Source organism: Aotus nancymaae, unplaced genomic scaffold, assembly GCF_030222135.1.
Source record: "Aotus nancymaae isolate 86718 unplaced genomic scaffold, 86718_ANA_hifiasm-v0.15.2.pri h1tg000014l, whole genome shotgun sequence".
NCBI lineage: Eukaryota > Metazoa > Chordata > Mammalia > Primates > Aotidae > Aotus > Aotus nancymaae.
The window spans coordinates 120,043,068-120,067,821 of record NW_026988425.1 but is presented as its reverse complement, the minus strand read 5'-3'; the positions used below and the strand labels follow the sequence as shown (position 1 = coordinate 120,067,821).

Genomic DNA, 24,754 nt, shown 5'->3' with positions numbered 1-24,754 from the left:
AGTCACCTAAAACGCAATCTTCAGGAAAGGCTCTGACTACCTGGCCCACTGCCCTGCCTCACTGTCTCTAAGGCTGCACACCTGCATCTCAAAAAGTCAAGTCGAGCCAGGCCAGGGGACGTTTATTCTTTTGCTTTATATGTTACGTTGTTTAAACTGCCTTATAAAGGTATCTGAAAACACAGCAAAAGCAGTGAAGCTGAGGGATGGCTCACTCACCTGTCAGGATGGCGTTTGGGAAACTCCCACAGTTGGAATATGGGCTTGGTCTCAAATGGAAAGAGTCCTGCGGGTCTCGGGAACCTGGCTGCACCAGGGGCACCTGGAGGCGTCAAAGGTTGCGCTGTGAGAAAGACCGGCCTCTGCTTCCAGGGAGGAAGCAGATATTGCCATGTGTTTCCAGAGCAAAACCTGACTTGCAAATTGATAGATACCCGCTTCTTTCCAGGATCCCAGAGTGCTTTGCTCTTGTAATGACTGCAGAATATGCTTGTGAGGCAGGCAGACGCTGCAGGGAGGAGGGATCCCTGAGGGCCACAGTGTGGTAACTTGCCCCAGCTCACTACGCCCGCCCAAGAGAACAATGGTCGTGGTTTCTGTGGCCTCTCTGAGTCTGACATCTCTCCTCAGCCTCACCAAGGCCTTTGCAAACTGCCTTCTGTGGGAACCCTTGACAGGCTCTGTCCATAGCCAAGGAAGTAAGAACTCTTTCCTTCCTTGATTTCTTTCTTCCTTTTTAAAGACAGGGTCTCTGTCACCCAGGCTGGAGTGCAGTGTTGCCATCTCAGCTCACTGCAACTTCCACCTCCCAGGCTCAAGTGATCCGTCCACCTCAGCCTCCCAAATAGCTGAGACCACAGGTACACGCCACCATGCCTGGCTAATTTTTGTATTTTTTGTAGAGACGGGGTCCTGCTGTATTTTGCCTAGGCTGGTCTCGAACTCCTGGGCTCAAGCAGGCCACCTGCCTCAGCCTCCCGAAGTGCTGGGATCATGGGCATGAGCTGCTGTGCCTGGCCTCTTCCCTGGTTTCTAGAATACTGAGAAAGTGGAAACCTCTCCTTTTCACACTCAGAAGGAGGAAACTCAGGTGAACTCTTCCCTATGAGAAAGCCTCTGTGAGAACTGGTTATAACTGGGGCCAATTTTAGGTTCCTTTTCTGAAATTAATTCTCTAACCCATTTTAAAAAATGTTTCAAAACCAGTTTTTCCATCTCTACTAAAAAAATACAAAAATTAGCTGGGCATGGTGGCACACGCCTGTAGTCTCACCTACGTGGGAGGCTAAGGCAGAAGAATTGGCAGAGGTTGTGGTGAGCCGAGATCACACCATTGTACTCCAGCCAGGGTAATGAGCAAAACTCCGTCTCAAAAAAAAAAAAAAGTTTCCATCACTTTTCAGGGAGACACTGATTCCCACCTAGACAAAAATGGCTCTTTGGGAAACAGGGAGGCAAGGAGGACTGGTTCTTGCCACAAAGTTTCATCCATGGCCTGCTTCGGAAACACTATCTTAAGTTATTAAATTCTTGGCTGGGTGCAGCGGTTCATGCCTGTAACCCCACTACTTTGGGAGGCCGAGGTGAGCAGATCACTTGAGGTCAGTAGTTTAAGACCAGCCTGGTCAACACAGTGAAACCCCGATCCTACAAAAAATACAAAAATTAGCCAGGTGTGGGAGTGCATGCCTGTAACCCCAGTTACTCAGGAATCTGAGACAGGAGGATAGCTTGAACCTGGGAGGTAGAGGTTGCAGTGAGCCGAGATGGCTCCACTGCACTCCAGACTGGGCAACAGAGTGAGACTCCATCTCAAACAGTTCTGACACCTGTTCCACCCCCTTCCACTCCTCAATCCATTGTAGAGTTCCATCCATATTTACTGAATATTACTGAATACTATAAAACATAGGAATATTAAAAATAACCAATGTTAGGGTGAAACTAAACTGCAAAAGAAAGCAGCTGAATGAAAATACCTTCCAGAATGAACTCCCCTCCCTCCCCAGGCCCGAGCTCTCCCAGGAGACCACACTGTGCTGGGTGCCCCAGCCAGGCTCTAGGCCAAACACTGCGCCACCTTCTGACCCTGCGGTGGGAGCAGGCGCCATCCTCCCTATGCCTTGGTTTCAACATGAGGGCACTGATGAGGCGGGTGCTGTGTCCCTTCTAGCATTAGTGACTTACAGTTCTATGGCGGGAGTGCCCTCAGAAGTCTCCTGTCACTTGTTCCAACAGTTTCTCTGCTGAAGCCTGATACTAAATATAGCAGCCAGTGCCAGTGTTTCAGGGCCAAAGAAGGTGAAAGGCTCTTCTAGCCACAGAACACATCCAGAACCAGGGAAGGGGTATGTCTGGTCTGCTGGGTTATGAGTTCTACACACTGAACAACCTAAATGGTACAGTTTATGCAGCAAGGGAGGGGGAGACAGGGGGCGATCACCCACCTGTTGAGGAAAGGCCGGGCCTGGCCTCATGGACTGCTGGTCAAAACCCACATCTGGGAAGAAGTTGGTCAAAGATGAGCCCTTTAGGAAACAAGAAGGTGACCACTGAGCTTGGAACTCAGAGCAAAGCAAGCATTCCCTCCATACCAACTCTCCCGCCAGGACTTACCTGGTCTGGGAGAAGCTGAAAGTCTGACTGTGGCAGGGAAGAGGCTGCCGGGGGCTGCTGGGCAGGGGTCTCCGGGGCGTGGGGCTGCTGCAGGAGGGGCTGGGTGAGCTCCTGGGGCGCAGGGTATGGGGGCGGTGGGGACACCTGGGCTTGAGCTTCTGTGGGCAGGAAGGAAAGCCGGCTTCGGTCTGAGGATACCATCTGCAAAACACACACACAAAGCCACTAATGAGCTTCTGCGTTTCTAGTGTTAAGTCCTTTGGGATTAGGAAATGTCAGAGTGAGAGGACTCCTGAGATTTTCCTCACCATGGTGTTCTATGCAATGCTGAGAAGCCCATTTCTCTTCCTTCAAAGTATATCTCACATTTACTTCCCCACAAAGCATGTTCCATTCAATGACAATTTCTGTTATCTTAAAAGGACTAAACAAGAAAACAGCCAATTTAACCAATTTCCTGTTTTCTCCATGAAAATCACGTTTGTTTTGGTTTTTAAAGCCATGACTTCAATCTGGTCAAAAATAGAAGACTGAAAAAGGCCCTTCCTTAGCTTTCCCCAAACCCTGTTAAAACAGGACACGGCACCAACATTCACCAGCAATAAGCATGAACAATATGTAACACCAAAATGATCATAAACATGCAGACCAAGGTGACGGGAGAGAAGAAAATGGTAACAAAAGCTGGAAAATGAGAAGCAGATGGCCAAGTGGTAACTGGCCTAGCAGAGCTAACAAAACCCAATGGTAAGCTGGCAGTGAGGAAAAAAGCAGGAGGCAATTTCACTCACACCACTAACTCCCCACAGGCCTCTGGAATTGGGGACAGCAGGGAGCAGGGGCTGGAGCTGAAAGCAGGTGGTTCTGGTCAAAATTTGTGTAAGGGGGAGTGGGACCTGCAGAGCCCCTGGCTCCAGTGTGCTGCTGTGTACCGCCCTCACCCCCTCCGCCACCTGCCAGAAGACTGGAAGGTTCTATTCCTGAGAATAAACTGAAGGGTCTCTGGTTCTTAGAAGGTGATGCACTGTACTGAAAACACCGTTTCGAAGAAATCTCACGATGGAATCTTAAGATCTCCACCTTTCTTTCCCAGCCCGGCTCTAGGATGCCGGAATCCAGGCATATACCAAGGTGTGACACTGGGAAAGTGTCCTTTAGGGGACCTGACAAGGCCTAAGACAGAAAATCTTTTTGTTTTGGAAACAGTCTCACTGTGTCACCCAGGCTGGAGGGCAGTGCGATTCTCCCACCTCAGCCTCCTAAGTAGCTGAGATCACAGAAGCATGCTACCATGCGTGGCTAATTTTTGTATTTTTAGTAGAGACAGCGTTTCACCATGCTGGCCAGGCTGGTCTTGAACTCCTGACCTTGTGCTCCGCCTGCCTCAACCTCCCAAAGTGCGGAGATTACAGGTGTGAGCCACTGCACCTGGCCAGAAAAAAATCCTAAAACTTATGACACCAGAAGAATCCCAAGGAAATGACCAAGCTAGATCATTCTACAGTGAAGAGCACACTCAGCAGGCCTGCCCATGCGCACAGAGCTGCCAGCCAGCTTCTCAGTGTCTTGTTCGTCAACATGAGCAGAGCATTGAGGATCACTCGGCCCTGAGGAAACCATCTGCCCTGAGAGTCAGAGGCCAAAGCAGACACACAGAATCTTGGAAAGATCTGTGTAGTATGAAGTAGTTGTGATAAAAACAAAATTAGCATGACAATATTTAGGCTACTAAGAAAATCCTTTTCTATTAGAGATACATATTGAAATATCTGCAATTTTTAAATGCACAGTATGGATGAAACAGTAAGGCCAGTGTGGTGGCTCACACCTGTAATCTCAGCACTTTGGGAGGCTGAGGCAGGCAGATCACCTGAAGTCAGGAGTTTGAGACCAGCCTGGCCAACGTGGTGAAACCTCATCTCTACTAAAAATTACAAAAATTAGCCAGGCGTGGTGGCGTGTACCTGTAGTCCCAGCTACTTGGGAGGCTGAGGCCAGGAGAATGGCTTGAACCTGGATGGCAGAGGTTACAGTGAGCTGAGATCGCACCACTGCACTCCAGCCTGGGTGATAGAGTGAGACTGTCTCAAAAAAAAAAAAGATAACAATGTTAATTGTTGAGACTAGATGTTGGGTATAGGAGGACTCTGTATTATTTTCTCTACTTTTATGCAATTTAGACAAATTCTATTGTAAAAAATAAAGATAAATTAGAAAAAACCACTAAAAACCTCGGCAAGAGAAAAGATGATATTGCATCTGTGGAATAAGTATGATGCCATTAAAAAGGAACACTCAGAACAAAAAAGAACTCATAGCAATTTAAAAATGAGAGCAGAAATGGAAACCTCAACAGAAGGGCTGGAAGATAAAGCTTCGACACTCTTCCAGAAAGCAAAGCAAACAAACAAGGAAACAACCACAGAGAAGGAAAAAAGGAGAGAGAGAAAACAAGGACATTTGAGAAGTCCAGAATAGTCAACATCTATAGAGTTCCAGAGAAGGAGAACAGAGGAAACTTAAGGAAAGAAATCATTGAAGAAATAGTGAACATGTCCCAGAAAGGAAGGCTGTGAGTTTCCAGATTGAAGGAACCCACCAAATATGCAGACTCACGCCAAGCCACATTATCTTCAAGGTTCAGAACATTGGGGACAAAAAGATCTTACAAGCCTGGGTGGAGGGGCAGATTCCATACAAAATGTTAAGAATCAGAATGGCACTGGATTTCTCAAGAGCAACTTAAAAACTAAAAGGCAAGAGATTCCAAGAGAAAATTATTTCAAATTTAGAATTCCATATTCAGCCAAATACTAATTAAATGGCAGACCAAAGAAAGACATTTTAAGTCATACAAGGTCCCACACACTCTTTCCTATAAACTAGAGAATTGGGGACTAAATTAGTCATACACATAGATACATACAATCAGGCTAACCAAAAAAAAGACATTAACTCCTAGGAGGAAAAAATAATTCTCATTTTATTTCATAGTATACTATATGTCAACTCTGACTACATTGTAACCATAAAAACACTAAATATTGACTATTGCTCTACCTACAATTACAATAAATGAGGAGGTGGGTAGGAAATTGTGTGTACGCACATGTGTATCTGCATGCAGGTGTGCACCTATGTGTGTGGTGGGGTTTGTGAGAGCGGAAAGATAACTCGATTCTAACCTTCGTTGGGTGATATCATTACATAATGCCTAATACCAAAAATGTAGAACAAAAAAAGCATAAAACAACATGGTTAGGTCGGGCACAGTGGCTTGTGCCTGTAATCCCAGGAGTTTGGGAGGCCGAGGTGAGCGGATTGCCTGAGGTCAGGAGTTCGAAACCAGCCTAGCTAACATGGTGAAACTGTCTCTACTAAAAATACAAAAATTAGCTGGGCGTGGTGGTGCACACCTGTAGTCCCAGCTATTTGGAAAGCTGAGGTAGGAGAATTGCTTGAACCCAGGAGGTGGAAGTTGCAGTGAGCTGAGATTTCCCCACTGCACCCCAGTCTCGGCGACACAGCAAGACTCTGTCTCAAAAACAACAACAAAAAAACCAGAAAACCTTGGTTATACCAAAGAGAGTAGCTAAAATGGCTTACAGTAGCCATCTCTAGGCAGTGAGAAATATGCCTAAGAAAAAGGGGAAAGACAGCTGCTTTTCTATAACAAGTCTTTTAGAAACTATTTGACTTTTTAAACTATGTGCATGAATAACATTCATTTTTTAAAATTCCCTTTTTTAAAGAGACAGGGTGTCACTATGTTGCCAAGGCTAGTCTTGAACTCCTGGCCTCGAGCAATCCTCCATTCTCTGCCTCCTGAATAGCTGGGATTATGGTTAGAGCCACTGTGTCCAGCAACATTCATTTATCTTATAAAAGAATCTTGTTAAATAAAATTAAAGGCAACTCAGTAACATAAAAACCACAAAAACAATAATTATTTAGCCTGGGCAATATGGTGAAACCCCATCTCTACAAAAAAAAAAAATACAAAAATTAGTTGGGTATGATGGTGCACACCTGTAGTCCTAGCTACTTGGGAGGTTAAGGTGGAAGATCACCTGAGCTCAAGGAGTTCAAGGCTGCAGTGAGCTGTGATCATGCCACTGCACTCCGAGGCTGGATGACAGAGTGAAACGCTGTCTCAAAAAAATAAAAACTATGGCAGGATACAGAGGCTCATGCCTAGCACAGGGCACACTGGCTAATTCCAGCCCTTTTGGAGGCTGAGGCAGGAGGATCACTTGAGCCCAGGAGATTAAGATCAGCCTGGGAAACATATGGAGACTCTGTTTCTTTCTTTTCTAATAAAAAAAAATTTTTTTTAGTTTTTGAGACAGAGTCACTTTGTTACCTAGGCTGGAGTGCAGTGGTGCGATCTTGGCTCAGTGCAACTCGTCTCCCAGGTGCAAACAATTCTCCTGCCTCAGCTTCCTCAGTAACTGGGATTACAGGTGTGTGCCACCACGCCCAGCTAATTTTTATATTTTTAGTAGAGATGGGGTTTCGTCATGCTGACCAAGCTGGTCTTGAGCTCCTGCCCTCAAGTGATCCGCCTGCCTTGGACTCCCAAAGTGCTAGTATTGCAGGCATGAGGCACACAACCAGCCCAGGAAGACCCTGTTTCTCCCAAAAAATAAAAAAATTAGCTGGGTGTGGTGGCATGGGCCTGTAGTCTCAGTTACTTGAAGAATCCCAGCTGAGGCAGGAGGATTGCTTGGGCCTAGGAATTCAAGGTTGCAGGGAACCGTTATCGTGCCACTGCCTTCCAGCTTGGGCGACAGAGACTTAAAAACAAAAATTATGAAATGTCCTCTCACCCTTGTCCAAAAGAGATTACTCATACAATCAAGATGCCACAGCTAGTAATTGGTAAAGAGTGACTAATAACAAGATCCTCTAACTCTCTGTCAACTGTTCCTTGCTAAATGATTACTAATTTACAGTGAGCTGGTGAGTAGTTAATGATGTTATAACAGATTTGAGGGTATGGCCAAAGGTTAAAAATACATACATTTCTCAGTGATTATGGTAATGAGAACCACCTCTGAGTTTAGCATTTATAGGATGTTTCAAACCCTCTATTTCTGTAATGAGCTATTCTTTTGAGACAAGGTCTCACTCTGTTGCCAGGCTACAGTGCAGTGGCGCTATCTTGGCTCACTGCAGCCTCGACCTCCTGGGCTCAAGTGATCCTCTCACCTCCACTCTGGAGTAGCTGAGACCACAGGTGCGTGCCACCACACCCAGCTGTTTTCAATTTCTTTGTATGGGTTTGTGACTTTTAAAGGTGCCTCTTTCTCAACAGACTTCTTTTCGTCCTCACAAGAGATCTAATCCTCACTATACTTAGTATTTCACGAACAATGAAAGTATTGTTTCTGAAATCTGTAGATAATTGGGAAGGAGGTCTAATCCACTATCTAAGCTTCCGGAAGGTATTAAATGTTCTCTTTGGCTTTCCCCTATGGTTTAATGTACTTGCAGAGTCAATGACTGATTTTCCATGCCAACTTTGAAATCCTAACCTGGTTCCCTTAGCTTTCTTAGATTTATTTGAATGGCATTCTCTGTATCCTATTGTTCCTCTCAGCCCCAAGTTTGTGAGTTAGTGACTGCGGATTGTTCAACGTTGCTTAAAAAGTATTAAAGAGTAATCAACACAGCAAATCTGTTATTTTTTTTTTTGAGATGGGAGTCTAGCTATGTGATCCAGGCTGGAGTGCAGTGGTGTGATCTCGGCTCACTGCAAACTCTGCCTCCTGGGTTCAAGCGATCTTCTGCCTCAGCCTCCTAAGTAGCTGGGATTACAGGCACCCACCACCATACCTAACTAATTTTTTGTATTTTTAGTACAGACTGGGTTTCACTGTGTTGGCCAGGCTAGTCTCAAACTCCTGACCTTGTGATTCACCTGCCTTGGCCTCCCAAAGTGCGGGGATTACAAATATTAGCCACCATGCCCAGCCATCTGGTATTATTATAATAGAAAATCATTAATTAGGCTGGGCATGGTGGCTCATGCCTGTAATTCCAGCACTTTGCAGGGCCAAGCCGGGAAGATGGCTTCAGCCCAGGCATTTGAGATTAGCCTAGGCAGTATGTCAAGACCTTGTCTCTACAAAAAATAAAAAAAATTAGCCAGGTGTGGTGGTGCATGCCTGTGGTCCCAGCTACTCAAAGCCTGAAGTGAGAGGATTGCTTGAGCCCGGGAGGTCAAGGCTGCAGTGAGCCATGATTGTGCCACTGCACTCCAGCCTGGGCAACAGAGTGAGACCCATTCTCAAAAAAAAAAATAAAGAAAGAAACTCATGAATTCATTCTGCATTATTGACACTTCTGTTCTGATTTCACATGTAAGAGTGAACGGACTGCACTTGAGGCCTCATGGGTGCTTAGTGTAATCATGGCTGTAACCCAAAACAGTAAAGAGGAGGAACACGCTTCCTGTATCTTGCAGTCTGTTTCACTGTAGTGGCCGATCTGTCTGTGTGTTTACCTGAGAGGCAGGGTATGGGGCCAGTGGGCTGGTTGAAGACAGCTGTCTGCTGAAACCTGGATGTGCTTCCGGGCCAGGAGAAAGCGTGAGGGGGCTGACGGGAGGCTGCCGACGCCGGGACGGGCCGCTCAGGTTTGTGGTGGAAAGAGATGGGTTGCTAAGGGAAAACAGACGGAGGGAAGGGTGAAGAGCAGATGCGCTGGGAACAGATGTCTGTGGGTGGTTATTTAGGGAAGAGGAAAGCGCAGTCTTATTGAGCGTGGCTTGGATGGAGGGGTTACTCCGAGAACTCTGGAGACCTGGAAGACAACAAATTCACAAGTTACTTATCATTTCAGACCAAATCTTTTATTTTCCAAAAATAAAAGAACACTATCTACTGTCACATGCGATGACGATTCTGTAGGTTAAGGAGCTCCTGGACAACTCTCCTCCAGGGACTGTATCTGATGCCTCAATGGCCAGGAGAAGATGCTCCTGCTCACAGACACACGGCCACCAAGATGAGAACAATGTTTTCCCATGAGGAGGGAGACTGTCTCAACAACCCCTGGGTGAGCAAAGCTAGGTAAATGGTGGGTAGCAGAGGCAAATGTTCCAGGTGCTCAGCCCAGACCTAGGGAAAGGGCCCTAGGACTGTACAACACATTCTGTTGAGAGCCCCTGAAGGCCTCTGGCCAGAGCACAGTGCCTGCATCCCCTGCTGCCTTTAAGAATGTCCTTCCACAGAGTCATGGCCCCCGGGGAACCGTCTTGGTGCTCTTTAAGCTCTTTACCCTCAGCATACTAGGGAGTCATAGGAAGAGACACTTCCTTGTATCTCCCACCCCAGTGTTGCTCTTCAATCTTCTGGTTCCCAAGAAATTGTTCATCACAGTCTATTCCAACTCAGGGAAAAGGAAGTTTTTGTGGGTGCTTTATTTGGGGGACGGGTGAATTTTATCATGAGCAAGGAAGTTTGGGAGAGGCATTTCTGTGGTGCAGGCTGCTAGGGCACGAGCTCCGTGAGGCTGGGGATCCTGTCCTATGCCCTGCTGGATCCTTGGCAGCACAGGGCCTGGTGTGGAGCAGCTTCACTCAGCGAATCAATCATTCTGCTACTGCTGCTGTGTGGATCTCAACTAGCACTCCCTACCTCCACCTGTCTTTCTGGTATCAGCAGTTTTGAGTTGACGAAAGATTTCAGTGTTTGTTAAAAGTTATGGAAAGGAAGAAATGACAAAAATCAAGCATATTGAGCTCGCAAAATTATTTTTTAAAATTTCATTATATTTTTAGAATTCATGTAAATGACTTCACTTGCCATATATATATATATATTTTTTCTTTTTTTAACCTGGCAGCGTCCAGTATCACAGAGCACAGTTACTATATTTTTAAAGGTAGGAACATGTCTATGATAAAGCCCTACATAATTATCCCACCACTCACCAGTCCACAAAGAGGGCAGTGATCCAGCTGGCTCAGGTACTAATTAGAACTATGGCTGGGGACTTAGCTTTTAAAAATCCCTTCAGAAAGAAAGCTCAAGCATCTCTGAAACATCTTTTAAATCTTTGTGTGCCATGCATTTTAAGGAGTGCATAGAAAATACAGAAACCTGACATTGGTTCTGACGTTCCAGATAAAATAATGCTTTTTTGAGAAGACAAGCAGTGAATAAACTTTGTAAGATCTTCAGCTTGAAGCAAAGTGTCAAAGGCTGTACTGGAAAATGCCAGCTTCCCTGAGACCCAAGAGAGCTATGTGCTGATGCTGCTTTACTTCTGGGACCCTACATGTCTTCACACATTGAGGATTCACCCAAAAGGTGAATTGCCCAGACTCTGAATCTTGGCATAAAGGTCTTGAGAGTTTCTCCTATGAAGCAAACATAAAACTTCTCCTATGAAGCAAATATAGAAATATCAAAACTGAGACTTAGTCTGTGAAAGACTTACTAGTATTAAGGATACTAAAATGACCCCCAAACCCCAAAAAGACAAAAATAAAGGTGGTGTCTGAAATCAGTTCTTCCAACTAAGCTTATGTTGCACCATGGCAGCATCACTGCAATCACTGGAGAACCCTCCAGGTGACCCCCCGAAGGGGACCGCTCTCATCTGGGTGTGAGTTATGATTTGCATGGATGAGTCTCAGAGTGGAAGACAACAAACACTCCTTCCACCTGGAGACCATCACTGAGCATCCCTTCCAAATGAAATGCTCCACAACACAATTCTGGGTAGGACTGTTAGGCCAGAGGCTGCACCACACCACTAGGAGTAAGAGGATTACCACCTGCCCTAGACGTTGACAAGATTATGTCAGTGGCGGCTCAGGCACTTTGGGAAGCCAAGGCGGGTGGATCACTTGACGTCAGCAGTTTGAGACCAGCCTGAACAACATGGTAAAACCCTGTCTCTACTAAAAATACAAAAACAATTAGCTGGGCGTCATGGCATATGCCTGTAATTCCAGCTACTTGGGAGGCTGAGGCAGGAGAATTGCTTGAACTCGGGAAGCGGAGGTTGCAGTGAGCTGAGATCGTGCCATGGCACTCTAGCCTGGGTGACAGAGTGAGACCCCATCTCAAAAAAAAAAAAAAAAGTGTCAGGCTTCAAACAAATGTAGTCATATTTCAATAAGGGGTCTGAGCTATGGACAATCAAACCTGTAGTGTAACACCCAAGTCCCGTTATGGGCAGCATCTTTATATAGCTAATGTTGCATCTTTAACTGGAACTGTTTGGAACTATGGGGGATTTCTACTGAATACACAGATATTAAGTAGAACTATTTTCATCATATCCATTGTAAATTTTCTAAAATGCAAAATATTGCTTTTAGGAACCTAATGGAGAATGGGAGGAAGCTAGAGAGATGGCCCAATTTACAAAAGAGCATATGTTGATATGAGCCACTAACACCGTTCAGCCAACACTGAGTGGATGTTTATTTCTTGGCTTGCAGATCTTATTCCGAAGCCCTGGATAGAGGAGTGAGCGAAGTCAATGGGGAATGAGGTTCAGCAGAGCTGCCCCACACTCATCAATCCAGCAGAAACAGAAACGCCCAAGAAAAATGTCCGCAGGGTCAGAAGACACGGAGGTCCATCATCATCTCTAACTGAGACGCAGTCACTCCCACTCAGTGATTCACAGAACAGGCCACAGGGGGTGGGGACCATGTATGATTAAGCCACCAGGTCACTGCTAAGCAGGAGATACTCACCAGAGGAGCTTCTGATACCCAGGTGGGTCATAGCAGCTGGGAGGTTGCTCACACTGCTCCCCACACTCATACTACCAAAGAGGTGGTCGCTGGTGTCCAGGGAGGCTGGCAGGGGTGCCGAGTAGTGGAGGTTGGTTAGATCTGGCAGTGACCCTCCAGTGTTCAGGGTCCCCAAAAAGGGCGAGAGGCCCAGGTTTTGACCATTATGTGGAAAAGCACTGAAAAAAGAAAGATTAAGAATGACTTTCTGCAATGCATTTGGCTGTCAGGAAACCAAACATGCCTGAGGCCTCTTCCTGTCTAGTAAGAGCAGTGGCTATCAAAGACCGAGGTCCTCGTGCGGCTCTCTCTCACTCTGAGAACACGGATGCTCGGCTCAGCCTCTCTCAAACACACTTCCTCACCGACTACCTGAGCCCACATCACAGGAATATTAGATTATGGTCTAGAATAATCAAGACCAGATTAGATTATGGATGCAAGAGTATTCTGAAAATTAGAAAGCACTATATAAAATGTGAGCCACTGCTCTCTATTTACGTAGTTCTTTTTGCTGGATTTCTAAGTTATCTTTGCTACCAGAAAAAGTACCTCTGAGTAATTAGCTACCTTCCAAGATACATTTTTAAAATTACAGTCTTTATAAACTTAGAGTGACAGACATGCTGCCATTCATGTATCACCATCTGTGGGCTGGGCGCTGTGTGGCAGGCAGCAGCCGCGTAGTGGTGGCACCATGGTGAACGAGCAGGGCGAGTGTGTGTGGGGTCAGGCCTGCTCCTGAAATGTGCAGGCCGGGAGCTAGGGTATAAAAGGAGGCCCACATACCATCTGTTTCAATTTTTAAAGTTACAAATTGAATGAGCAAACCCTTACGTGAACTTTGTTCTATGTGTCTATCTTGACAAATTATACCTTCATAATAGCCTTCATGATAGCCTGCGAGGCCAGATTTACATGAAGAACTCTCAGACTTCTTGGAGTTCTGTGCCAGAACACACAGGGAGAGGCAGCCTGGCCCTCCGTCCAGTCCCCTTCTCTTCCCCCAAGTCCTGCTCTGTACTGCAGTGCACGCACATGGCCATCCCAGCCTACATGGCCAAGCTCTGTCCACACCACGCTGACTCTCTGGCCACCCCCTAGGCCTAGCGGTGTACAATGGTGGTATGTTCCCCTTGAGAATGAAGCCCTCTCAAGGGTGGGGCCCAGGGAGGGGCCTGCTAGCCAGGTCCGAGAGGACCTTGTCCTTGCAGTTCACAGACCGCAGGAGAGACAGGCTGGGAAAGCAAGTAAGTGCAGCGTGGCAGGAAGTGCACGGTGCAGGGTTTGAGAAGGGGTGTGCATGACCAGTGGGTACAAGTGGCTCTGGGAGCACAAACGCAGGAGTTGTCCATGTCAGGATGGGCTCTGGAGGGGCCGGGTTTGTCACGGACAGGACACAAGTGTGTGTGGAACTGTGAGGAGCTGGGCATGGCCAAGGTGTCCAGTGTCAGGGCAGCGTATGGGGAAGGGAGGGTAGCAGATGGGGTAGGAGAGGATGTGCTCTTCTCAGGAGTCTGGATCAGGGACAGCAGAAAAAGGGAGGTCAGGTTAAGCTGGAGAATGACATTTCAGAAATGTCACTCTGGTCCCAGTGTGGAGGATGGCCTCAGGGAGCAGAAACAGGCAGGGAGAACCAATGAGAAGGACCACCTGTAGTGGCCCAGGGGTGACCTAGGAAAAGCGCAGTGAGGGTGAAGCAGGGGAGAATCGGGGGGAAGGTGCCATCAGCTAGGAGCAGGGGGCATCATGAGACGCACTGAGGACACTTTATCCCATCCTGCACGTGCCAGGAGAGCACCTCCCAGGGGCCAGCCACTGGTATCATAATACAATCCCGTCATGCAGTGACAGAGCCTGGCGGGAGGCCATGTGGAGGGAGGCCCAGCCGACCTGAGGAGGCTTCCTTGGAGGACATATGAGCTGAGTTTAAAGGCTAAAGAATTCAGGTGATCTAATTAGGGAAAAAGGTTTCAGGCAAAGCTCACAGCATGGGCAAAAGCAGGGAGGTGTGAGACTACAGGGTGTATGCTCGGAACTGCGAGGATTCAGACAAGGGAGAGTTGCGTTGAGGAAGGCTGGGTAGTGATGGGAGATGGGACCAGAAAAGCAGGCAGAGAGCAGCCGAGGCTGGGACTGATGTGCAGGTGACACTGACATACGGATGACGGTGGAAGACTGGAAGCGGGGTGGGCAATGTGTGTGGGGAGGGGTATCAGCCTTTCTTAGGACAGTGCAGCTAACAGCCTTGGGGAAGGGGTCTTGGGGTGCAAGGAGCAGACCTGGAGGCAGAGAGGGATGCTGTGACACTGCTGGACAATCCAGCAGGAGGCCACGAGCGCAGGGAGGGAGAGCCAGGGTGGACTCCAGAGACAAGGAAGCAGGACTCAAGAACATCTCTGGGGCCTTTGGCCTGGGGACTGAGACGGGACACTGAAGATACGGGAGACTGGGAATGAGGGCAGGGGCATGGATGAGATCTTGAGTTCTACTTTGGCTTTGAGTTTTTGCTGAGTAGGAAGACACGCAGCAGGGATGTTTCTCTCCCAGTTAAGCACAGGATGTAACCGACATTCTCAAGGTTCCACTGAACAGAAGAGGTGGAAGCCATGCCACGGTGGGTTGAGGATGGGTAAGCAGTAAGGAACACTCGAGAATCAACAGCCTTTCAAGAAGCATGGCTGAGAATTCTGGAAATGAAGGAAGGCTAATTAGCAGAGAAAGGCCTCTACAAAACCAGTGGGAGGAGGGCCAGGGAGTAATAAAGTGGCCACCCTGATTAGGACAAGGGGAGGGTGGTGACGGGGGAATCAGTGGCAGAAGAGAGCTGAGCTCTCGCTCCTGCCGGCCTCACCTCGCTTTTCTTGTAAAAGTAGGACTGGGTAACCTGTGGAGTCTTGGAAAGAAATGGGGCAGCGGGAGAGGTGTCCAACCGGATGACGACGAAGAAGGATCATTTTGGTTGTGGAAAAACTGAATATAAATGTTGTCTTTTTTATTTTATTTTTTAGAGACGGAGTCTCACTCTGTCATCTTGGCTGGAGTGCAGTGGTGCAATCTCAGCTCACTGCAACCTCTGCCTCCAGGACTCAAGCAATTCTCTTGCCTCAGCCTCCTGAGTAGCTGGGATTACAGACACACATCACCACACCCAGCTAATTTTTGTATTTTTAGTAGAGACAGGGTTCCGCCATGTTGGTCAGGCTGGTCTCAAACTCCTGACCTCAAGTGATCTGCCCACCTTAGCCTCCCAAAGCGCTGGGATTACAGGCGTGAGCCACTGCGCCCGGCCTGAATTTTGTCGTTCAGATGGCTGGAAGTATAGAACTATTTATAGGGTTAAAGGTCAAGGACTAGAAAAAAAATTGAGACCCCAGCGTCCTTGATGTGAGAACAATGAGCTTTCTGACTGAGAAGGAAGATCCATGGGTGATCAGGTGGGAGTGAAGCAGAGTGCAGGGGCGCAGCAGGGAGACATGTCCAACGGCACAGAGCAAGGACGGAAAAAACGTGGCCACTGTGAACCAGGTCATTAGTAACATTCACAGCAATTCCTCTGCAGCTGGGACAAACACAGGTGGTTCCTTTCCAAATACACTTACTACCCATCCAAGTCACCACCCATCTAAGGAAAGTAATGTGCCCGCCCCTGTTCAAGACCCTCTAATGACTCCCATCTTCTCTGAGCCAGATCCAAGCAACACAAGCCTCCTTGAGCTCCAGGCCTCCCCCTGCCTTGGGGTCTTTTGCTTGGCACTCCCGCTGCCTGGAGCTCTGTTCGCCTCACTTCACCCTGTCAGAAAGCCTTCTGCAATGCCGCCGGTGGCTGCCTGCCCACCTGCCGCGCCTGCATCGCCTTTGGTGCATTTTCCCACACAAGAATTTCGCCATGCTTGTTTCTGCCCATCTTGCTCCACTAGATTATTAGCTCCTCAAAAGCAGGAACTTGATCTGTTTTGTTCATTGTTCTAGCCAGTGCCAAGAATCAGGGGACCAATAAATATCTGCATGACTTGGAGTCACTGAATGGAATTCTATCTGCAACGTAAGAGCAAGACAACAGCTTTCTCTACCTAAGAAACACCTGCTTTAGAACTCTCTGGGTTGGCCAGGCATGGTGGCTCACACCTGTAATCCCAGTGCTGTGGGAGGCCAAGGTAGGTGAATCACCTGAGGTCAGGAGTTCGAAACCAGCCCGGCCAATATGGTGAAACCCTGTCTCTACTAAAAATATTGTAATTCCAGCTATTTGGGAGGCTGAGGCAGAAGAATCGCTTGAATCCGGGAGGTGGAGGTTGCAGTGAGCCGAGAGCATGCCACTGCATTCCAGCCTGAGTGACAGAGAGACTCCACCTAAAAAAAAAAAAAAACCCTCTCCAGGGCTAAAGTACTGAAGCCCGATTCTATAATGAAGGCTTTCAGAGCGTGATGGTTAAGCCAAAATTGGCTTTTGAAGAAAATCCTTTTTTTTCTCTTCCAAATTTCCTTTTTACCAGGAAGCCCCTGAACCAGAATAGGTTGAGGGAGACTCTCTTGAGGAAAATCTTGGCCTTTCTATGGAATGTCCTGCACCCCTCGGCATCCCGTCTTTTGTTGGGCATGTGTGCTGGCAGGCTTTCCGACATTCTTAAGTGAACATCAACCTGTGGCACAGCTCAGCAAATTACCTGAGTTTATGTTTAACTAGACAAAAAAAGGAAAGCATCAGGTCACCTGGCAGCTTGGTTGCACAGAAGTTAGTTAAGAGAGTTTCTGTGAACGTACTTAATGTCACTGAACTGTACACACAAATTTTTTTTTTTTTTTTGAGACAGAGTCTCGCACCGTCACCCAGGTTGTAGTGCAGTGGCGTGATTTTTGCTTGCTGCAGTCTCTGCCTCCTGGATTCAAGCAATTCTCCTGCCTCAGCCTCCTGAGTAGCTGGGACTACAGGCGTGCGCCACCACGCCCAGCTATTTTTGTATATTTAGTAGAGACAGGGTTTCACCATGTTGGCCAGATGGTCTCGATCTCCTGACCTCATGATTCGCCCACCTCTCGGCCTCCCAAAGTGCTGAGATTACAGGCGTGAGCCACTGAGCCCGGCCATAAAATGTTTAAAATGGTAAATGGTCAAAAAGAATGCCTGAGCTCCAGGTACTCAGTAGGGAGTGCCTTGAATGCACTGCTGTGAGATACTCACAGGAAGCTCTGTTGGGGGAAATCATATTCAAGGATGGCTTGAAGTAGGTTTAGTTCACCCACTGACCCACTGGTGAGTAGGTTTATTTTACCCACTGACCCACTGGTGATTGTATGTACTAAGTCAGACCATGCAAGAGTCTCATTTCCAAACCACATGATTTTGGCCCTGGGCAGACTTGCTGTATCTGCACTGGCTTCGGTTCCAAGTGGTGGGACTGCTGTCACGGACGCTTTGACAAACAGCCCTAGGAAGCTTTCTTGGGGCTCAGAATAAGCCCATCAAGTTCCAAGGGGTCCAGCAGCAGTCTGTACCATCCCACGCAGCACAGCAGCCGGCCCTCCCAAAGCAGCTTCTGTTAAGGCAAGGGCCTCGTTACCTCTTTCATCTCCTTGTTTTCTCTTAGACTCAACTTCCTCATGAACTTCCTTTTTCATTTGCTTGTACTATATATGTTTTTGTAAGTTGTCTCAAATCTTTTAGGCAGTGAAGTTGCATATTATTAAATCCACCAACAAATGAATGGTTTCACAGAAACTTTTTTGTATTGCAAATGGAAAATATATTTATCTTCCATTTATGTTTTTAAGTTGTGGTAAAAGAGATGTATCATAAAATTTACCATTTTAACCATTTCTATGTGTACAGTTGAGTGACATTAAGTACAGTCACACAAAGTCTCTTAACGTCTGTGCAACCAAGCTGCCAGGTGAACTGATGCTTTCTTCTCCTCTGGCCAGGATGTCACTGATGCCCGCAGCCTGCCACAGCTCAGGGCTGGTAGGCTTCTCTCCATTCCTGCACATTTCTGCTTCTGCCGCTGCTTTTACCCAGAGAGTGATGTATTTACCAAGTCAGTTGTGTGATTCTCAAACATACTTATGTCAGTTTTGTTATTACAGTTATGTAATTTAATTACTTGAAACAGATGAAATGAGTATTAAAAGAGAGTGACTGTTTTTAGGAAAATGTAGTTGACTTTCAATTTATACATAGCAAATTACGTTTCTGAGCGTTCTGTAACAAAGCAGTGAGACTTTCCTTTCAGGAAAACCTTCAGGATAGTCCCTGAAACACGAACAGAAAGAACGTTACTTACCTGCCACCTCCAACATCACAGGATCGAGGGCGTCCTGACAGGGACTGAATCTGAGAAGAGACAATGAAAGCTAGGTTTACTCACTGTAAAGCCAAATTCAAGTTTTTGAAAAGTGTCTTCACAAGGATCTTGAGCCTCTAGTCGGTGCAAGTGAGAGTCAACATGTCAACAGTGTCCTCACAGAGCAGCCGTTTAAGTTTCAACAAGACTTTTTTTTCTTTTGAGATGGAGTCGCTGTGTCGCCCAGGCTGGAGTGCAATGGCCCAGTCTCTGCTCATTGCAACCTCTACCTCCTGGGTTCAAGTGATTCTCCTGCCTCAGCCTCCTGAGTAGCTGGGATTACAGGTGCCTGTCACCATGCCCGGCTAATTTTTGTATTTTTAGTAGAGATGGGGTTTCACCATGTTGGCCAGGCGGGTCTCGAACTCCTGATCTCATTCATCCGCCTCGACCTCCCAAAGTGCTAGGATTACAGGCATGAGCCACCGCACCTTCCCAGCCTAGGTTTTGGCAAGACTTTTTTAAAAACTTCCAGGCCTAAGGGAGGTATAATATTAATATATTTTCTTAATTTGATGCCTTATCAATTTACCTTCTGGACTAATATTAAAAGGCCAGTGTTTTACACATAGAACTTTTTTTTTCTTCTTTTGAGACAGTTTCACTCTTCTTGCCCAGGCTGGAGTGCAGTAGTGCGATCTTGGCTCACTGCAACCTCCGCTTCCTGGGTTCAAGTGATTCTCCTGCCTCAGCCTCCTGAGTAGTGGGGATTACAGGCGGGTGCCACCACGCCCAGCTAATTTTTGTATTTTTAGTAGAGACGGGGTTTCGCCATGTTGACCAGGCTGGTCTCAAACTCCTGACCTCAGGTGATCCACCCGCCTTGGCCTCCCAAAGTGATAGGATTACAGGTGTGAGCCACCATATCCGGCTGACGTAGAGCTTTTTTTTAAAATTTTATTTTTATTTTCCTTTAGCTACAATTCAAGATATTGATATAGAGCTTTTAAATAAACATTTCTTTTCCTAATGACTTGAGAGGAAAAGAAATACATAAAAGAAAAAAACAGGGTGAAAAAAGAAAGAATGTCAGAAGAAAATAAATATTTCAACTAGAATATCAACTCCAGATGGACAGGAATGAATACTCCAAATCCACAAGAACCAAGGGAGATGAACGCCTCTTTCCAGAGAGGCCAGTCCCTGGTAGTTGGGGAGGTGTGCATGCTACTGGCTTCTTTGCTGGAGAAGGCATAGTTGTCCTCTGATAGAAGCCTCCAAAACTATGGTGCCTCTCACAGCCAAAAACACGTAGCACACGTACTTCTCCTGTGTTTAAATATGTGAATTTTAAATCATATCTCCTTTTTACTTTCCAAATGATTAAACATCAAATACATCTTGCTTTTACAAAAAACCTTTTAAGACAACTGCAATGCTAATGGCGACTCTGGTAGACCTGGCAGAAGAAAATGGAGCTGGACCAAAGGGATCCTTCACAGGCAAGGAGAGTTAAGTACAGAGGCAATACAAGCTATTGCAAGAGAGCATCCTTAGGGCTGGAGCAGCTTCACTGTTTTCTTTCAAAGTCAACACAGCTTCCCTACGGAAGAAAGGCCAAGGCAAGTACTGTGGGACCTCCCTTTCTTCCACAGTGGGTGAGGGAGGTCAGCTAGCAGAATTTTAAATACAAATTCTCAAAGGCACATGGAAATCATAGTACAACAGATGCCTTGTGTACTGACTCTTGGAGGACTCAGGTCAAATGCCCTTGATTTAAAAAGGGCTATCTGGTATACCAGTAATTCTGGACAGAAGCTGGACACTGGTATAAAGTGCTGGCTAAAAAACAGAAAAATCTGCCTATGACTTACAACCAGGCTTTGGAGCTTTTAGCAAAACAAGTAAGATATGGGGGACTTAGCAGGGTTTTTTTGAATAAGTAAATTCATATGAAAATTAGAAAGTCAAGAGATCAACGTACTAATTCATTGATACAACTGTGATAATTTTTACTTGAAATGTCATCCCTTATATATTCTTATCTCTGTCCTCAGACAAATCTTCTCCTTTTCACGCAATTCCTCTTGTTTTCACGACTGCAGGATTTTTTGATGACCTCCAAAGTACAAGCATTCAGTGACAACAAACATAGTTGGGTACTGTTCACCCACCTCCTTGGTCTCCCATAGTTGTTTTGGCAGTGGCTTCGGAACATGTAACAGATTCTCTTCTTTCAGTGGGCCAGGGAAAGATGCTACTAAAGGGGGAAAAAAAAGCACAGTCATTTGATGAGAAGCAGGCATCCAGGCCGGGCGCGGTGGCTCACGCCTATCACCCTAGCCCTTTGTGGAGCTGAGGCGGGAGGATCACTTGAGCCCAGGAGTTGGAGACAAGCTTGGACAACATAGTGAGACCCTGTCTCTACAAAATACTTAAAAATTAGCTGGGTGTGGTGGCTCACACCTGTAGTCCCAGCTACTCGGGAGGCTGAGGTGGGAGGACTGCTGAGGCCACACTGAGCCACGTTTGTGCCACTGCACTCCGGCCTGGGCAACAGAACAAGACCCTGTCTCAAAGAAACAACAACAACAACAAAAAAAGAAAGCAGCCATCCCACCTACCTTTGGCTGAACAAATTATCTTTGTAAAAAATGATTTAACAAATAAAATGTTTGACTTATTTAACACACAAAAATGACTTATTTATGGACTGTCTACTAGGGAAGGCACCCTGAGCAGTACTGTGGGGGTTGCAGAAATGAGTAAGACACGGTTTCAACCTTGACAAAGTGTAATCTAGTCAGTGGATAAGGGCAACACGTAAGTAACCATCGCTGAAAGAAGAAACGAGCGGAAGCCCGAGAGAGCCGAGGGTAGATGCTGCTGAGAGGCGCTGAGGTGCAGAAGAGGAAGAGGCCAGGAGGGCTTTGGAGCTGGCACTGGGAGAGGCCTCAGAGACACAGGAGAAGGGAATTCCAAGAGAGGGGAGATGAGAGTAAAGCAAGTGTTTTCAGCTGGAGTGTAGGCTGAGTAAAGGGGATGGCAGGAAGTAAAATGGAGAGGAAGGAGGCCAGGGCAGGCAGGGCTCTGCAGGCGTGGCAAAAGAGAATGGAAGGAGAGGGATGAGGAGAGAGCCATGATAATGCAACAAAGATGAAAAGGGGCAAGTACGGAGAAGAGGGGTATTAGCTGGAAGACATGGTGGTAGTGAAGCTACTTGCTTGTGGGATGGAAGTGGGGGACAAAGAGGAACTGACAACCCAGAGGATCTGAGGCTGGGCAGCTGCTGGGCCCGCTGTTGGCTCTTTAATGCAATAAAACCACCAGTATGGAGGGACCATTCCAGGGCATTCTGCTTTAACTCTCTCAGTCATACCAGCTAAAACAAGAATGCTGGGTCACAGAACAAGGCAATACTTTTTGTTCTCAGAAAGAGACCAGAAAACAAGGCCCAACCCTCAGGAGTTAAGTGGTCTGATGTCAGGAAGGGGCTTCCACGCTAGGGACACCGGTGACTGCTCAGAACCAGGAATGCTGTTGAGTTCCAGTGGCCATAAAAGTGCCAGTGTGACTGTCATGACCATCCTGCCTTAGCCCCACACAAGACGGCCAGGTACCCAAGAATAACGGACTCCAGAAAGAAGGCACCCGAAACAGGGCCCAAACTTTCCCAGTAAATTCTGAGATAAGAGTTTGAAACAAAAACTCTAAAACAAATTTATCTTGTATTTAATAAAACCTAGTCTATAAATGCAATTGTGGACTTCTAGAATGAATTAAGTGTGGGTGGGGGTCTAACTTATTTGACAGCACAGTAAGAGAAGGATACAGTGCTCTTCAGGCAACCTGCCCAGTGCCACCAGGACAGCACTCACTTCTGCTAAACTAGGCCAGGCTTTGTCAGTGTCCCCAGGTGTCTCTCTTGTGTCTGATAAATGCTGCCCTAGAGCTGGCTCTCAGAAAACTACAGAACAAGAAAAATGGGCTTTGAGAGCCTTTATAAACTAAAACAATGGGAAGTCAAGCATAAAAAATTGCCCTAAAAGGCTGGGTGCGGTGGCTCACACCTGTAATCCCAGCACTTTGGGAGGCCGAAGCGGGCAGATTGTCTGAGGTCAGGAATTCGAGACCAGCCTGGCCAAAGTGGCAAAACTCCATTTTTACTAAAAATACAAAAAAAACAACTTAGCTGGGCATGGTGGTGGGTGCCTGTAGTCCTAGCTACTCAGGAGGCTGAGCTGGAAGAATCGCTTGAACTCGGGAGGCAAAGGTTGCAAAAGCGAGCCAAGATTGCGCCACTACACTCCAGCCTGGGTGACAGAGCGAGACTCCATGTCCCCCTCCAAAAAAAAAAACAACTGCCCTGAAAGATACCGTCAGATGCTGGGAAAAGTTTCAAGGGCTGAGTGAGGTGGCACCACACACAGCTCAAGGCTACTTCTCAAAAGAGGTTGGTTATAAGAATATGGCTGGGGCAGACTCCAATGCCTTACTGGGGACTGTTTTCTTAGACTTCATTGTTTTTAGTCCCTTTTCATATCCAAGATTTGGTGGAAATTCTTTGAAGCATTGAAGGAATGCAACCAACCTTTAAGCCATTTATGAATTTCTGTTCTAATTAACGAGATGCTCACTGATGTTTTAATTTCCTGTGGTTTTATGAATTTCTGTTCTAATGGATGAGATGTTTATTGATGTTTTAACTTCTCGTGATTTTATGAATTTCTGTTCTAATGGATTAGATGTTTATTGATGTCTTAACTTCTCGTGATTTTATTCATAGCCTGAAAGGGCTTGTCCAGAAAAGGCATATGCAGAATGATGACAGAGAGCTGTGCCTCCTGCAAGACACTCCTCATTCATCATGTCCCCCATCAGTCTCACCTCTGTGACATATAAACCTAATTTTGTTGTTTAATTTCAGATTACAAAAATTAAAGTCCGGATTATAAAGATTTAGAAAAATAAAATTGTAGCTGGTACTGAATGAATAAATGCTGTGTGGGGCCCCTCCTTTGTCAATGGCTTGGAGAGTCATTTCCATAGATCTCCAACACTGTTTAAATCGGTTTGACAAACTCAGCATCTTGTGTCAGGTTTGCGTTTTCATTTCACAACCAATTTACATTTTTCTGGCATTGTTTATTTATTTTTTTTTTTTCAGGCCCATACTGGGACATTGTGTATTTACATATGTCAACAAAGACTTTCTAAACGGGCAGAGACTACTAGAATAACTAATTGTTTAACTGATTGATTCATTCATATTTTCATGTGATTACAACTTCTGCTTCCTTGCACAACCTTGTGCCTGTGGGGACCTAGATAAAAAGGAAGCTTTGTAATGTAACCACACATTGCTTTCTCCTGGTCTTCAACATGGCTAGCCTTAATTTTCTAGAGGCTCTCTGAAATGTAAGCCAATCAGCAGCTGTCAGCATACGGGGGAGTCCTGAAAACATGAATGTTTATTAGTGAAGCTAACGAAAGGTTATGTCCACTACTCAGCATCCCACTCCAACACAGGCAGGTAAAATCAGTTCATACCTTCCCCATGTCCATCATTCTCACCATCACAGAAACCTAGTGGGAAAGGAAAAAGAAAAAAAAACACTTTTATGTGGTACTTTCATTTTCATGTATTTATGAATTAGTAACTCTTCATGATTTAAGTAGAATTCTGAAAATTCTAAGGCACTTTTGATACACTGATTTTCATTTAAGGTGCTTTATCATTTATACTAAAAATAGGTAGAGCTAATTTGAGACTAAAGTTGGTTCCTTTTTCTTTTCCTTTAAAATTGTCTCAGTCTTAAATTTTCTTACTGTTTCTGTCTTGAGAGAAGAACAATTTTTACAAAGCTTGAGAATCTCTATTCAAACCACAAAGTAAAAAAGTATAGATGGAAGTTCTCTTACAAATGCTTTATCATGGGGGTAAGAGCAGGTAACTCCAAAAGTCTACATCACTGTTTGATACTCACCATGGGTGTCTACAGGACAAATCCAAAGTTCCATGCTGTATGCTATTATATATATATATAGATATATATTTCTTTTTTTTTTTTTTTTTTTTTGAGACGGAGTTTCACTC

The 24,754-nt window shown here is 46.0% G+C and overlaps 1 protein-coding gene and 1 long non-coding RNA gene across 5 annotated transcripts in view; one reads left to right on the top strand and one right to left on the bottom strand.

Moving 5' to 3' along the window:
• The window catches only part of LOC105724934 (uncharacterized), a 76,508-nt gene extending 61,949 nt beyond the window's left edge, over positions 1-14,559 (top strand). For all 3 annotated transcript variants that reach the window (XR_010342644.1, XR_010342641.1, XR_010342643.1), the window contains one exon: positions 12,077-14,559. This is a non-coding gene — a long non-coding RNA (uncharacterized LOC105724934). The remainder of the gene's footprint in view (positions 1-12,076) is intronic.
• Positions 1-24,754, bottom strand: part of CRTC3 (CREB regulated transcription coactivator 3) — a 111,622-nt gene that overhangs the window by 3,383 nt on the left and 83,485 nt on the right. For both annotated transcript variants that reach the window (XM_064376273.1, XM_012463801.3), the window contains exons 7-14: positions 24,208-24,243; positions 20,832-20,917; positions 18,658-18,707; positions 12,338-12,555; positions 9,125-9,423; positions 2,617-2,817; positions 2,448-2,528; positions 220-322 (exon numbers count right to left, since the gene is read on the bottom strand). In XM_064376273.1, the coding sequence (XP_064232343.1) occupies positions 220-322; positions 2,448-2,528; positions 2,617-2,817; positions 9,125-9,423; positions 12,338-12,555; positions 18,658-18,707; positions 20,832-20,917; positions 24,208-24,243 (1,074 nt within the window). The remainder of the gene's footprint in view (positions 1-219; positions 323-2,447; positions 2,529-2,616; positions 2,818-9,124; positions 9,424-12,337; positions 12,556-18,657; positions 18,708-20,831; positions 20,918-24,207; positions 24,244-24,754) is intronic.